Below are 16,297 nucleotides of genomic sequence, written 5' to 3' on the forward strand. Positions count from 1 at the left end.
TGTGGAGTGACATGCCTCTCTGGGGCATACAAACCTTCACAGCACTTTATATTGTAATCAAGATGAAAGAAACAAAGTGTTCTGTTAAAAAGACTGCTGGCTCTCCAGAGAAAATAGCTTTGTGTATCACTTTATGCTAGTGGTGACAGAATAGAAAACAAAATACCACAGTTACATACATGTTCTTTGTCTAGAAGTATTTACAAATAGCTTTACAAATTTTTACACGCATTTTTCAGTTTTGCTTGTTTACTTTTAAATTAAGAGAAAAATTAGTCCCCAGAGGCTTCTAAGGCTTCTGTTGGTGCCTCATACTGTACATTCATGCTTGGCTTCTTCCTGGGAGAAGGGAGGAAAGGAGTTTAAAAATGTGCAAATCACAGACATCTAAACAGCCCTGGGTGTAAGGGTTCCTAGAGATGGACATCCATTGAGCAGTTGTCCTACTTCTCTTCAGAGACAGCTACTGGAGATGGACTTGGGGCAAAAGAGATTAGGAAAGGAGGAGTCACATATGAATTGCAATAATTAGGTGAGTACATTAGTGCTTGAACATCTGGGTAAGAAGAGTGATAGATCAATCCCTACTGCATTCAGCAGTTCAAACAATGCAAGGAGTGGACATTGTGAGTTCTAAAGACAGCATTGAAATGATCTCTTGAACACTATTAGGGTTTGACTCTTGCTGCATATTTTGGAGTCAAAATTACTGTTTACTGACACAATCTTGACCAGGCACGGTATGATCCTCTCAGTCAAAAAACACTGATTTTTTGAGAAAGATGCATCTTCCTCCTAGTTTTCACAAGTTGTTTTCATGCCTCAACACTAAACATTGTAAAAATATTGAAATTAAAAAAGAAAAGAATTTACAATTTACAAGTGTCCATAGAAGTAAATTATTTAAAAATTCAAGATCGTCTACAAGGATCTACGAAATAACAACGCTGATAATGACATTGAGCCTGTGGGAAGAATAATCCACATGCCGTGAGGAACAGATGTGGAGGGTTTCTTCCAGAACGATGAGTCACAAGGTTGGTCTTTTTTTTTCTAAAATCTGTTTCTTCAGCTACAGCAGCAGAAGTCTTGAATCCATGTTCATTACTTACTTCGACCTAAAATGCAGGATATAAGAATTACTTACAAATGAAAATATATTTTGTTTATCTTCTAATTTGTAAGCTGTAAATTTATACCAGCTGAGAGGTTAGTTACTAATGAACAAGTGGTTGAATCTCATGTAGTCACTAATTTTTTCAGCTGTGAGACTCATCTATATGGTCAAGAATGAATGGCTGGGTACAAAGCAGTAGCTTTGTACTTTGCATACCACAAGAGCAAAAAACTTTTGGGAGAAGTCCCATTACTGGTAAAGCTACGTAAATCCATTATAAAAATAATAGATTCATTTTAGTATAATGTATTTCAACAGCATGAGACATCTTTTCACCCAGTTATAAAATTCTGGTGTGATCTGTTTACAAACATGAGCATTTGAGCTGGACTCACACTATTCATAGTTCTCACCACAGTGACACTGAATCTATGTATTCTCACACGACTCCCTGTAACCATTTTCACTTGTGTAATCTTGGAAAATCTATGTTGGTCTTTCAGAGCAATTTAAAGGCTGGTAAAGTCTCAGGAGCAGATGCAAAGAGGACAGGATCACACAGATGCATCACAGAGGGGTGACCTCTCCACTGGCACAGTTTCTCATACAGCGGATCTGTTCCACATGCACAAATTAATAGTGTTCTTCAAAGGGCTAGGGACATCTCTAACTGGAATTAGGGATTCAGTGTCTGTCCAGATAGAGTTGCTCAAAGCTGTAGTAGTTTTATTATTATTACTACTATTACAATGATATTTAAAAATTTCATTATTATGTTACTACATTGTTCTTATTACAGCATGATTATTAACATATATTATAATTACTATTAATAATATTAACCTCTAATGCAAAATGTAGCTTATTTTTTCCTTCTAGCCACCATGCTCCTCTCTTTTCCACATATCAGTACATGAAGTGTTTCTAAATATTACTGAGTGACCTGGCTGTTGATACTGTGATTCAAACAGGCACAACAGTCTTCTTTGTAGTCCATATGCTTCAGTCCCAAAGAGAACACAAACATTTTTTTTTCTATTCCCCCTGTTTTCTCCTGCCTTACACACATCTTAATTGAAACTGCATGGCTGAGAGCAAAGATCCTGTTTCTTTCTCCTTGTCCCGTAGCCTAATGGAGTTACAGGCAGAACAAAGAGCAAACAGGCAAGCCATGATCATTCATATTTGTATTAAAAATTGTTCCCCATGGGAACAAGTTCAAATTTAACTCCTTCTTAGAGGTGAGAAGGAAAATTAATCTTAGTCTTGGTAATCATTAATAACTATGGTAGCACTAAGCAGACATTATACTGAATGTGAGCACTTGATAAAACCAGACTGTCTTCTGCATAGCTTGGATGAGACCACAGAGCCTTGTATTTTCAATGGGCTATGTTTAGTTAATTTATTAATGAAATAAGGGAAATAAAAGGGATGAGTAAAAGGAAATACAGCCAAGTTTTCATTTATAAAGTAACAGTTATAAAGGCTTTTAATGTATTTTTACAAGCATTATTCATGTTCAGTTCTAAGAGAATGCTAACTCTCAGAAATGGAGTTTAGCACAGCCTGGACACCAGAAGTCACTTTTTAGAGGTACTAAGAATTTTCAGACTGTATTTAACTATTGATACAGATAGCAATTAACTCATCAAAAGGAGTCAAGAAGGCTAATGTGCTGCAGAGAGATAAGCATCTGCAAAGTTCTGGCACAATCCGCTGACCAAATTATTTCCAGCAATTTGGCTTTTAATTCAGACTTTGATCACTGACAGTAATTTTCCTCTCAACTTAGATAAAGTTCCTCCATATCTTTCAGTCCATACAACCAAAACATCAATAAAGAAGGAAACCCAATATAATTTCTCTCCCAGTTTTATACTCCTTGAAGCAATAAGGAGGCCAGAGAGGACCCTCCCAGTGGTAGAAGGATACACATTCATAAGAAATGGGAAGATAACTCTTGTTCTCCAGTATTGTAAAATCACCAACAACCCCCAAAGCCCTTGAGCTACTTATCGAAAATCTCCTATCAAAGAACATATTATCAGATGCTGTGACTTTTCTACTGCAAAACAAATTAATATATTTTGCAGGAATGTATTTATAAGTATTTAATGAATATGTGTTTTATTTTCTTCTTTAATTATAGTAAGTTTGCTAAGAAAGTACTAAACATTTATGCACTTGATGCTTAAAACTGATCTGAATGCAGGTTTAGAGATTAAAATCTTTCATGGAGAGGTGTATGTGTTGTAGGCATGGTCTTCTTGCTCCTGAATATCAATTTAACTTTAGCAGCTTATTCAGAAGGTTCAAACCCACATTTTGCCTGTCTTTCTGACAGAAAATGCAGCAAAATAGACATTTAATGAAATATTACTAAAGAAATGTAGACTTCAATATAGAGCATGTACTTCATCAGATGTCAGAAGGTTCATAATTTAATTTAGTTGTCTTAATGTGTTATTTGTTCCTATTCCAGTATCCACCATATTTTTGGGCCTTCATAATTCTCTAATATTTAGATAAATTTTAGTAAAATTTTGTCTTTGTTTATTTCTAAAAATGGAAAGCTGCATCATGAATAAAGTATATTATAAAAACATGCAAAAATTAATAAAGTGATAAAGTTCAGGTGCCAGGTTCCAACCCTAAACAGTTTTTTAGTAATTGTCCATTATAAATTAAAGCTCCTAGCATGTGCACACATGCATACACAAGGAAAAACCTTCAACCCATTCTAATTCTGTTAACCGATAAGCAAGATAGAGAAAGTCATTAAATCAGTTTCAGTTAATTAGCTGTATGTGTGTTTCATGCTGCATTTAAGAGGCATGAAAGGCCCAAAGGTAAATTTAAAGACAGATAGCAACATCACAACAAGCTTCAGCCATAAAGAATTTCCAAATTAACAACTTCTGGTTTACCAATAATACCTTGAAAACTCATCTACTTGAAGTTATATGCCAAAATACATATACCAGTAATGTCTGCCCTTATCCTAATTTTTTCCAAATAAAAGTAATGGATATGCATTCAAACTTATTCATTAGGTAGCAAAGCAGGAAGAGTCTATGAAAATGTGATTTTCATGGAGCAAGCAAGTGATGACAAAGAGATAATGAACTTCTAGTGAAACTCTATAGATAGATTTTAGTCTGACAAGCAGTTTTTCAGAAAAACTTTTTCTTTCAGTTGCTAGACAAATGTAAAAACTACTGCTTTTATATAAATGGGTTAATCTCATTAAAGTTTCTGCAGCTGCAGAAGCTATAAACCAGCTATTTTCTTGCTAAAAATTCAGCAAAGAAGCAATTCCATCCTTCAGTGAGAGCCTCTCCTTGTGTTAAGATGAGGCACGATCATGCTGCAGACACAGTGATATCTCCTAATCCTTGCCTTAGCAGATATGCCATCAATGACAAAGTGTCCTTACTCAAACGTTTTATGTGGATTAATTTTTAATTAAGTTCTAATTAAAATATAATTAAATTATCAGTTATCTGACGCCCAAATTATTTTAGGAGAAGGTTAGCTTTCAGTTCAGTTCATTTAGAAGGATTAATGTGGTCCATGGGACCAGAACCTTACCTACAGGCTTTACAGGCTTTAACTCAACATGTTCCTGGGGGGGCTGTCGGTAGGAGTATGTGTCAAGTCCGCCTATGAAATCAACTGAAAATACAACAGTTCCAGAAATGAACAAATGGAAATGAAAATATGTCAACTGAAAAAGAAATGTGGACAAATTATGTTTAAAAAAAAAGGTAAGTGCATGCACAGGTTTGCATACAAGAAATAAACCAAGTAGATAAAGATGCTGTGGAAACTGCTTACAGAAGGCTCCATGCTCTGTCTTCCTTGGGGTATATTTAGTCCCATGCCTGGAAAGACAGGCAGCAGTTGGATGAGCAGACATACACACTCCTGCTGGTGTGTGTGCAAAAGGAGCATTCACTCTTGTGCAGAGCACGTAAAGAGAAACCACTGTGGGGTAAAATAGCTGATTCTCTTTAGGGCAATCTCAAATTATATATATATATATATATATATATATATTTTATTTTTATATATCTATATAAATATAGATAGATATAATATATATATATAAATATATACATATATATGTAATTTATTTAAAAATTCCCCTTATACTCCTTTACACATGTTTAGAAATTTAGGCAATGGAAACAGTTTAGCTTGTGAACCCAATTTCACCTGAACTCATCAGGCTCAACGGATTTGTAGAAAAGCATGGAGAAACACCAGAGGCATGAGAGCTGAGTTAAGAATAAACAAGTGATCACTAGATATGAAAAAGCAGCAGCATCTTCTGTGAATGAACTTGTGGGGTCAGGACACCTTTTCAGAATCCTTCTATGTCAGAAATAATGTGCTCTTGAGCAGTTTTTAGTTCCTTTTGTGGTGATAATGATTTTTAAAAAAAGACATTTTAGTCTGAATCCTGTATTTTGTTATTTTGGTCAGATTTTAAGCAGCTCTAAGTGGCCACAATTTCAAGCTATCATAGAAATCTTAAAAGCAGGTTTGTGGAAAAGGCTATTCTATTGATTTCAAAGGGCCTTTTGCAGACATCTCCAGAGCTGACAAATTCACAGTACAGTAGGATTCTTTGGTCGCATGGAAAGAAACCTCCTTCACTTGTTTATATATAGGCAAGTATACAAAAGTCCTAAGCAGAATTTTGATACTCATTGTTAATTGCTAATTGTTCATCACAGCTAATTGCTGTGTGAGCAGCAGAATAAAGAAGCAGTCCTTTCCCAGTCAATGTGTGCACTAGGTAGACCAACAGACAATGCTTATCCAGGGCGAGACAATGGGAAAATGAGGCTTAGAGATCAACAGACTAATGAAATACCCACTGAAATCTGTGGAAATGCTCCTGGTGATTTCAGTTTGCTTCTCCTGGGTCCAGAAATGACTGAAAACTGAACTTGATGTACTACAATCATGCCGCATCACCTCTTACCCAAGACTGTTCTCTTAAAACTGTCTGAGCAGGACATAATGTGCTGAAGAGCTTGCCCAGCCCGAGTGCCTGCCCCAGCCTATCTGCACCTCCTCTTTCTACAGTGTTCCTTTCATGTTGCTGCTCTCCTTCAGAATGTTGTCACCACATGCCACAACAAGAATCAAAATTTACTTCAGCACTAGTGCGATCACATCCTTACAGAGAAATAGTTGCAGATGAGCTGTTGTAAAAGTTGATTTTTAAACCACAGAATCACAGAATGGTTTGGGTTGGAAGAGACCTTGAAGGTCATCTAGTTCCTTCCTCTCTGCCATAGACAAGGACACCTTCCACTAGAGTGAGCTACTCATCCAACCTGGCCTTGAATACTTCCAGGGATGGGGCATCCAACTTCTCTGGGCAATCTGCTTCAGTGTCTCCCCAGTTTCACAATAAAGAATTTATTCCTAAAATCTAATCTAAACCTACTGTCTTGCAGTTTGAAGCCATTCCTCCTCATCCTGTTACTGCATGCTCCTGTAAAAAGTCCCTCTCCATCTTTCTTTTAGGCTCCCTCCAGGTACTGGAAGGCCACAATTAGGTCACCCTGAAACCTTCACTTCTTGAGGTTGAACATTCCCAATTCTTTCAGCCTTTCCTTATAGCAGAGCTGCTCCAACCCTCTAATCTAATTGGTGTTCCTCCTCTGGACATGCTTTAACAGATCAATTTCCTTCATGTGTTGGGAACCTCAGAGCTAAATGCCAGATGTCTAATACATTACATATTTACTGAATAATTTTTTAGAATTAACCACGTTCACTGTGATTTGTTGTTGTTGTGTTGGTTTTTTTGATTATGCACTTTAGTTTTCCCCAATCTCCAATAGTCTAGAGATGTTTTATCTGCTTTTTTTTTTTTTTTTTTTTTTTTAATTTGAGCACAAGTTAACACAAGGAGCTAAGAGTGTTTTTGAGGCAGTTCACCACTTAAACTAGCCTTTCTACCAACAAATCTTTTTGAGTAAGAAATGAATTTGAGATGTATTAATGATTGACAACATAGATATGTCTTTGTTCTGACAAGGAGAATATATTTAATAGCACCACCCAGCAAGTGTTGAGATGAGCTGCTCAAACCTGTTTAGCCAAGGCTTTCTCTTTAGCAATCCAAGATGTCTTACGTAGTATTAAAGCCGAAGTTCACCTTAACATTTATGTGAAGCTTATTCTCCAGGCAAGAATCTGTTCCATCACACAAAGCAATGGAATGTGCCATTTTACATTATGCACTCTATTTTATGACTGCTAGCTCTTTAATATGAAGATTTGTCATCAATTATTTGAATTATAAGTTACTTCTAGTTTTAAAAATTAATTTTGATTTTACCTGGTATTTTCATCCCTTATAATTAGTAGTTTTAAAGGACTAAGACCACAAATGGCCATTAAACATAGAAAATTGAATTTTTATTTTCATTGGAGGCGAAGACATTATTACGTACATTTCAGTGTAAGCAGATGTCAAATATCTTAAAACTTTACACTGAATGAACTTTTGGATGCACACATACCTCTATTTAATAGGCCAGAAATAAATACTAGCAACATTTATGTAGGTTTTCCAAGAGTAAAATATTGGTTTAAGGATGATATAAAATAATTGTTTTTGTTTATTTCTGCCTGGTTAATAGATTATGAGTATTTTCTGCCATAGATTCACAGGACTACATTAAATAGCTTCAGAAAGTTGCATAAGCCTGGAAGAAAGTTCAATTAAAAAACAGCGTTCTATACAGTTCTATTGTACTATGTTTTAAATTAAAAGAAAAAAAAACAAAACCCAAAACAAACCAACAACCACAACTTGTCAGCAGTAGGGATATTCAGTCACTAAATAAGGAACACCCCATGTAGTCCAGTCATTAACTACAGTCATGCAGAGAGAAACTTAAAATCCTAGGGAGAGGATTTTTTAGCATCCCACAGATAATAGCAGGTCACAGCAGAAGCTGGTTATTTTATCTGCAGCTGGCTGCAAAACATGATCCCTATTCCCAGGGAATTGCTCTCTCCTTGTGTCACCTCAGTTTTGTGGTCATGGTGGATGCTTAATGGCCAGTGTGAAATGTTCCTTTAGAGTTCACTACCCGCTGTGCTTGGAAGTGCAAATCTGTGCTGGCTGTCCACCGCAGGCAGTCCATTAAAGTGATGTTCATTCATTCACGGGCCATATCAGAGGAACAGCTGTCATAATCTGCCTGACTGAGAAAAGTGCAGTATGCTGCTGGCTGAAGAAAGTGTATCCACTGTCATCAGTAATTTTGAGGGTTATTCTTTTCTAGACAGATGACATTTCAGGTTGCCTTGCTACTATTTATCCAGCGCATTCACCCATATGCAAGTTAAAATTTGCTTTCCTTTGAAGTTAACGTAAAAGAATCAGAGTTCAGAAAATAAAATCCTGTCTCCTTTTCCACCCTCTCATCTGGAATTCAGCTTCTCTGGCAATATCCCATTGACCTGCTGACAGGCCCCATGCAAACAGCTGCCAGAGCTTGTCAGTTCATTGGTATATTACTAATTTCCTCTTTCAAAGTTGGCAAATTCTAAGTATGTCTAGAGGTGCAGCCTATGAACTGAGCAGCAATATGGCAATAACACAGTTCTTAGTAAATCCTGCAGTCTCTTGGCCTGGAATGCCTTATATTCTATTGATGCTTGCCTCTTCATTTTATAAATGGGAGTAAGTCCCAAAGCTGATGGCTGGAATGGTTGGCACCTCCATCTGTCCCCTTTCCAAGAGAGAGGCAGGATAGCAGGTGCTCAAACTTGTATTTTTATGCACAGAAGTTTTTCTTAACCTGTTGGGGATTCCAAATACTAGTTTGCACTGAAATATTTTCCTTGAACTGAGACTTTTTATTGAATGGCAATACATCAATGCAATTACTTTAATAAGGAAAACGTATGCAACTGAAGAGGGTGCAACTAGCAGAAAAGAAACCAAAGTCAATTAGGAACAGGAAACAAAACTGGGGGATTAATGATAAGTTGGTGCTACATGCATAAAGTCCAAACTTTGGACTTTCCAATGTTTGCACCTGTAGCTTACATAAACTTTCCAGATAAGCAGGTTTTTTTCCTGAAAAAACTGCTTTTTCAGTTGCCTTCCATCCACTGCCCTTACACCCTTCACTGCTTGACCCAGACTGACCCAGCTGTCTGTCTGGAGCCTATACTACCCATTTTCCCCTCTTCATACTAAGCCTGAGTCCCTAAGTCTCAAGCAGCAGAAGAATCACACATTCTATTGCAGGATCACAAGAATAGCTTCTCACTTATGTGGAGGACTAAAGGAACGAAGGTGTGTGCAGGACAATTAAGAAAGTGAGAAGAGACTTTAGTAATCATTTGTGGCCCTCTGCTGCTCTGTCTCTATAAAGTACTGGCAGATGATAATCAGGTTGAAACAGGATAAAGTGGTAGAAAATTACTAACAGACAACCTTTTACTTGATTTTCTATTACTGGAAGCTAGAAGGGGTATATTTCAATGTTCCACAGTAATTATTAAGATATTTGCACCAGATTTTCTTCTTAGTCTTCACCAGTGGGATAGATCAAAATTTTAAAAACTGCTCTGACTTGTAACATGTAAATACCACACTTCTCTACAGGGCTGCACTGAAAGAAGGATCCTCTCAGAAGTTGCCTTAGAAAGGGCACTCGCATGGAAATTTCAGCTATGATCTTTGTTACTGAACTCTCTCCTCATTTTACCAGTGATATGACATCCAAGAGATCAATATCATTTATTCTCCAAGGATATGACTGCCCAGTAAGACGAAGGAAGTATGAAGAAGATCCAGGATGTTAGGAATTGAAAATTGCTCAAGCCTTCTCAACCCAGACCTCCCCAGTCATTCCAAATATGAGAGTATCTTTCAAAAATCTTCTCTGTGCCATGCCTTTGAAAGCTATTTACAGTCATACCATCCCATTACTGAAACTAAGTGACAGTGTTTTGCTGGGTTTTTTCCCCGAAAAGTAAGTATTTTTCAGTCACTTTCAAATCATTAAGGACTCTTGGACACTACATGGCAAAAGTCCCTAGAAAAGTATGGTTATCACACACAAATAGTGTAGAAAAATATTTACTATCAAGTAGTATTTACTACAAGTTTACTATCATTAATTTAGTAACAGAAAAAAATATACTTTACACTGCAGGTGTAAATATATTGTATAAACTGTATAAATTGTTTCCTTTAAGCTTTAGAAAACATTCATATTTCCTGAGACTGTGCTATGTGCCAACCCACATTCAAAGTTTAAGTTGATGAGGAGTAGTTTTCCATTTTGCTTTAAAATGTTATACTGTACTCTCTCTAAATACTTATCAGCTTGGGCACCAACCATCCTGTACATCTCAGCACAGCTGGCTGTGATTTATGTTATTCTTCAGCAATGCAATCCAAACTAAGTATGTCTGATGATACATTTTCTTCCTTTATAGGTCTCTATATTTTTCTGTTCCTCATTTTAATGAAAATACTAACATTTTAGTGAGAATACTAATATTTGGAAGTTGTATTTAAAAACATTTCAGACAAATAAAAATGTTTTGTTTTTTTTCTCCTGAGGCTTGTATTTAAAAGTGCTATTGCTAGTTCTAGTCTGAGATTTCAAATACAATGAAGGGTAGCTTTCTTTCTGCATATGACCCAAGTAAATGCTAAACAATTCTAGCTAAAACTTCCTAGATAATTTTTAATACAGTGAGAAAATTAGAGGTGTAGAATTGGTAAAAATTAGTATTCACTAATTACTTATTTTTCCTTTTCTGGCATCCGTGTTGATCTATTCCCTTTTGGTGCAGAATGTTCTGTGATCCCCCTTTATGTTACTATACTGCCTATATACAAATTAATCCTGCAAAGGAAAAATAAACCATGCATGAAAGATATTAAATGCCCAGAAACTACATCTATCAACAACATTCACACTATACTAGGAGAGAAACAAGCCACTGAGTCCTATCCACTAGTTCATCCAATCTATCCACTAAAATGGCAACTCAAATAGTCTCAGGACTATTGTACAGAAGGCTGTTACAGCTTCAGTCACACCTCCACGTGATCTTCACAATAAATGTGTCCAAGTTGACTTCAAAAGAGACAGAACTCTGAATCTGCTTTTTGAAGTTATGCTTTGATCTTTTTTTTGGTATTCTGATTCAGGAATACACACTATGTATTAGTGTGCTTTTATATTACTGCTGAGGTTGATGCCATAAACTGCAGCGTTCTTTCAAAAATGTTCAGTGCAGATGCTCAGACCGATTGGAATTGATCTATTCCACTTACAGATCATGGCTAGGTTGCAGGCTAGGTGTTTTGTTCTTTCAAGTTAGGGTTTTTTTTTCCTACCAGTTGAGTCCCACAGGGCTCTGTTCCTGGCCTGTCTTTCTTTGTATCCATAGAATTTCTTTTGGCTTCAGTTATTTGTCGGTAAGATCCAATTATTTATTTTTGAGGCAAGACTTGAGTATTTATAACTGCCTTGTTGTTACATACCCAAGGATATCACAGCTGCTTTTTCTAACCTTAACTAAGATATTTTAGTATGAGAAAGGAATGTTCCCTGTTTTTAAAATTAATGCTGAACCTGTTCAAACTTAATGCATTATTAAAGATAAAATTCCTAGAGAAAAGTATTTGCAAGATCAAATACATGACATACTAGAACACCTGACATTTGAAGGAAAGGATTTCTATGTATTGAAGGAAGTTCACATCATCCGCTCACAATGGAACATTAATTTTATTTTAAAAAAGTAGGTTACAGGACTAGAGGGATTCTTCTTATCACTGATTCTGGATTTTCCCATCTTCCCCACCTTCCTAGGGATGAAAGGCTGCTTCTGAAATTTGCTACAATCATCCTCTGTGACATGATATTTGCTTCATGTGTTTGTATCTTTACTTGTCTCAAAAAAGTGAAGTGAACCAAGGACCTTTAGGAGAGTGCTCATGGCACAGCACAGGGTGCAAGCCAGAGAGGGAAGGAGCTGCCAGATTCTCAAGCTGCTCCTCATGCAGAGACTGCAGTGGGGAGCAGCAAACCAGGCAGCCTTAGGGACAATGGAAAGAACTTGGGAGGCCAAGAAGAATACCTGCAAATCAAGAAGCCAGAGACTTGGCTGAGATTCAAGTGACCTTCCAACTGCATAGACATAGAAAACAATGAAGGAAATGCTATAAGCCTCTCATTTCTATTCTGTATGATCCAGTAACTTTGAGTTTTCCATTTAAAAAGCATGCTAGTTTATAATGCACTTAATTCTGCCTTTTATGAGTTTTGTGTTGCGGTATCTTTGGGAAGTTTTCTATAAAGGGAAATTTCTATTTCTAATGCACATCTGCTTCAAAGGTCTGGCTGACTAAAGCTCTGTCACATTCAGCCCATGTTGCAATTTTTCTTTCCTTTATTACTCCTTTTTATTTGCTTTAATATCTGCTTAATATGCTTTCCTGTTAACATCTTTTGTTGTCAATCAGGGAAGTCCTTCCCTGGCCCTTCCTTTATTAGTAGCTGATTTTTCTGGGATCCAGGTACAGAACTACCATCTTTACCTCAAACAACTTGATATCCTGAACTTGCTATAGATGCTAAGACTTGTACTTCCAGTAGCCTGAGAGGTCAAGAGTCAGCTTTTGCAAAAGAGTACTGATCTGATGTTATCTTCCACTTTGTGATATCAAACCCATTAACAGTATTTAACATTTTTTTCCATTTCAGATGAAGCCATTTCCATTTCATCATCCTCCTTTTCTTTTACCATCCTGCCTTTTCCCTCATGATTATGAGTGACATTTTGAGTAGAAATCCTGCTTCACCACAGGACATTTGCTCCTTTGTGTGGGGCATTGTGTGCATTCCCCACCCTGCATCTACTCTCACAGCTACGCCTCCCTTACGGGAAGTCTGCTTCAATCCTTGAGGTGGCAGACCCCAAAGTTTTCTACCACAAACCTCCCAGGGTTTTAGTGTCTTTAGATCCAAACTACTTTTTTTCCTCTGCTAAGCAGGCAAAGTTTCCTCCAGCACTAATGGAGCTCTCCTCTCATCCCAGCAGAACATCCCTCCCAGCAGAAACCTGTGGTCCTACTGTGCCTTCTCTGAATCAAAATCTACAGATAGGAAACAGAAGTGAACAAATCCCTTCAGTGACCTTCAGATTTTCAATACCTTCCTTTCAATTTTTTATTTCTGTGAATGAGTCCTAATCTTCTGTTTCTTTTTGCTTTTAGTTTTTCAACATGAGGAAGCCAGCAAAAGAATCTTTTCTCAGTATCATGTGAGCCTTTTACAGCCTCAGTAAATGCACTATCAGGTTCTTCTGTGGTACCCTCATCCTACCCAAGAATATATGACCATCCAGCATTTTAGAGACATTGTGGATATATCTGCTAAGTTTACTGCTTAATCACATCCAAGTGCATCCATGAGTACCATCTGTCTCTGTGAGTGTTTCTCTGCAAATGAGGAAATCTACTGCTTCTCATATTTTTATCGCTTTTTTTCCTGCTCTATCTTCACATTCAAGTCAACTTGAAAGTCTTAATATCTCATATTATGAAAAAATATTCATTACATATATACATATACATATACATATACATATACATATACATATACATATACATATACATATATATAATATTATATTATTATAATATCATCTCTTAATATTGCTTTTGGTATTACCATCTCTGTCACCAACTCAAATTAGCTTCTTAACACCCCAAGACATAAAATGATTACTTTTTCAGCTTTGAAAATAGAGCTGAGAAGGTAGAGTATTATAAAGTGGGAGCTTAGCTTACAATAACCAGTGGTCTTGAAAATATCACATGTGTTGGCTAGAAAAACAGTTTTCTCATTGTTAGAAAGTGGCATCATTTCATATTAGGAGAAAGATGAATGTCTGGAGTAGAGTCTGTAACAGGATTAATACTCACTTTGAAGCCACCAGTGAATCAATCTGCTAATGAAAAAGAAAGATAATGCAATACTGCCTTCATCCATAAAAAAAAACTCTCCCTGAAGAGAGATGAAGTAAAAATACACTTTTCTGAAAATCTTGTAACTCTCAAACTTCAGTCCTTCAAAATAACATATTGTCATCATTAAGGAGGAAAAGAGAATGAGTAGAAATCAATGCCAAGGAATAAGAGCCGTCATATAAATGGTGAGAGTCACATATTATCACTTAATTTTGCTGTATCTAGTCTGTGATATTGAGAAAAACACAGTTGAACTGAGATTAAATTTCTGCTAGCGAAACCAACTGTATATTTACTGATCCAAGGCAAAATAATGTCAAATGAAGTTTAAAGTGAGTCCATCTATGACCCAAATCACAGAGCACTGGTAAGAGAAAGACTTGTTATGATACAGAGTTAATAAAGCACATCATCAATACAGACTAAATGCAATAAATATAATGTAGCCTTTTTTGAAAAACAGCTTTTCTAGGAACAGGCAATATGTTTTATTTGACCAATTGGCCCAGCTGGAAATCCGTAACAGCTATATCTCCTGATTTATTAAGACAATACCTCTTGCTATAAATCTTGCTTATCTTATATACTGAAACATTAAGGCTGCTGAAATAGCACAACTAGAAAATCTAAAAAGCACAACATATAGACAGCAAGTCAAAGTTTAAAACAGGAGGAATTTTAAAAGGTTACTTTATGAAAGGTTGAAGTTGTGATGACATCAGAAACACAATAAAGAGAACTAAAGAAGAGGTAAGAATTTCACAGGATAAAGAAAAGTGTTTACCAACTATCAGCTAAATTAGTTTCAATATTTTAATCACAGAATATTCTGAGTTGGAAGGTACCCCCAAGGATCACTGGGTCCAGCTCTTAAGTGAATGTCCCATACAGGGATAGAACCTACAATCTTGGTGTTAATTGGCACCATGCTCTCATCAACTGACTTAATAATTTCTCCTTTCTCTTGCTCTGTGACATTGGTTCTTCTAAGAAATTCTTGTGATACTTTATTTGCAAGGGTCTTTCTCTTGCTTTGATCTTATCAGGAATCATTGGTTATCCCTCTCTCTTCCAAACAAAACTGACAATTTTTCTTGGTGGAAGATGCTGCTTGCTTTTATGAGATTGAGACCTGAGATTTTCAAAGAGGTATGAAGTGCTGGATAGTTAATTTTTGTTCAACTTTTTACAATTTTGCCACATCTTGAGAAAGTATCCATACCAAATAAAATGATCTTCAAAACTTACCTGACTATGACCTGAAATTCATGATTTGGTTCAATGTACTTTACTCACTTGTGCTGGTTAGCCATCTCTTTTTGAATTTATAGTACCTGCTTTTCTAGGTAGTTTGAATATCCTCTAAGGCTATATGTATGATTACATTGGAACCTATTAGATACAAAGGGACCCATATTTTATTTTTGTCATGGATACTCCCTTAAAACAAGAAACTAGCAGCTTTGGCTTTTCTACTGCTGTATTACAAAGCTTAGTGCTATCAGAATTGTGAGCAAACCTTATCTTCAGGAAAAATCAGGCAGTCTCTCAGCTCAGGTGGCCTGCATGGATCTGTTTTAATTTTTAAAGAAGAAGGGAGGGCTTTTCCTTCTTCTGAGATGAAACCTCACCATCTCTCTTGCAGGCAAGGCATGGGCATAAAGGAAAAGGCATTGAGGTCTCTGACCACTTAAACTGCTAGTTCATCTCCAAATCCGTCGGGTCTGCCAAACAGGTTAAGTTACACATCAAATCAGGGAAGCCGTGGGTATAGTTATCTCAACTATGCCTCTTCATTGCTCACTGAATGCCCAGATTCCTTATCAGCATATCATAAAGACACTTTACAGACCAGTGCAGAGCCTGACTAATCCTGTGCCCTGCTTGGCTCAGCACACCCCGTCATTATGGGGGCACATCATTTGCTCCAGGCTTGCACTTCCCACACCAAAGGCAGCTGTTATTACAAGACAGAGCTCTTAGACATGATTTGCTGACTGGGAAATTACCACTCAGGCAGCAGTAACAATGGAATGGATGTTGCTTAAGCTGAGACCCAGAAATTAGGATAACCTATCTGCATGACAGTTAAGATTTGGGAGAGATGGCATTTACACAGAAGAGTGAGAGTC

At 36.7% G+C, this 16,297-nt stretch overlaps 1 protein-coding gene across 2 annotated transcripts in view; it reads right to left on the minus strand.

Annotated features, from left to right (window-relative positions):
• Nucleotides 1–290: 290 nt before the first annotated feature.
• Nucleotides 291–16,297, minus strand: part of NKAIN3 (sodium/potassium transporting ATPase interacting 3) — a 334,300-nt gene continuing 318,293 nt past the window's right edge. Inside the window, exons 6-7 of one of the 2 annotated variants that reach the window (XM_088058125.1) lie at nucleotides 4,712–4,795; nucleotides 291–1,118 (exon numbers count right to left, since the gene is read on the minus strand). In XM_088058125.1, coding sequence (XP_087914251.1) covers nucleotides 1,105–1,118; nucleotides 4,712–4,795 — 98 coding nt within the window. In that variant the 3' untranslated portion in view covers nucleotides 291–1,104. The remainder of the gene's footprint in view (nucleotides 1,119–4,711; nucleotides 4,796–16,297) is intronic. The other variant, XM_088058130.1, reaches the window with a different exon arrangement.

This window comes from Pseudopodoces humilis, chromosome 1 (assembly GCF_049639895.1).
Source record: "Pseudopodoces humilis isolate 2021_Gansu_Grassland_sample_001 chromosome 1, ASM4963989v1, whole genome shotgun sequence".
NCBI lineage: Eukaryota > Metazoa > Chordata > Aves > Passeriformes > Paridae > Pseudopodoces > Pseudopodoces humilis.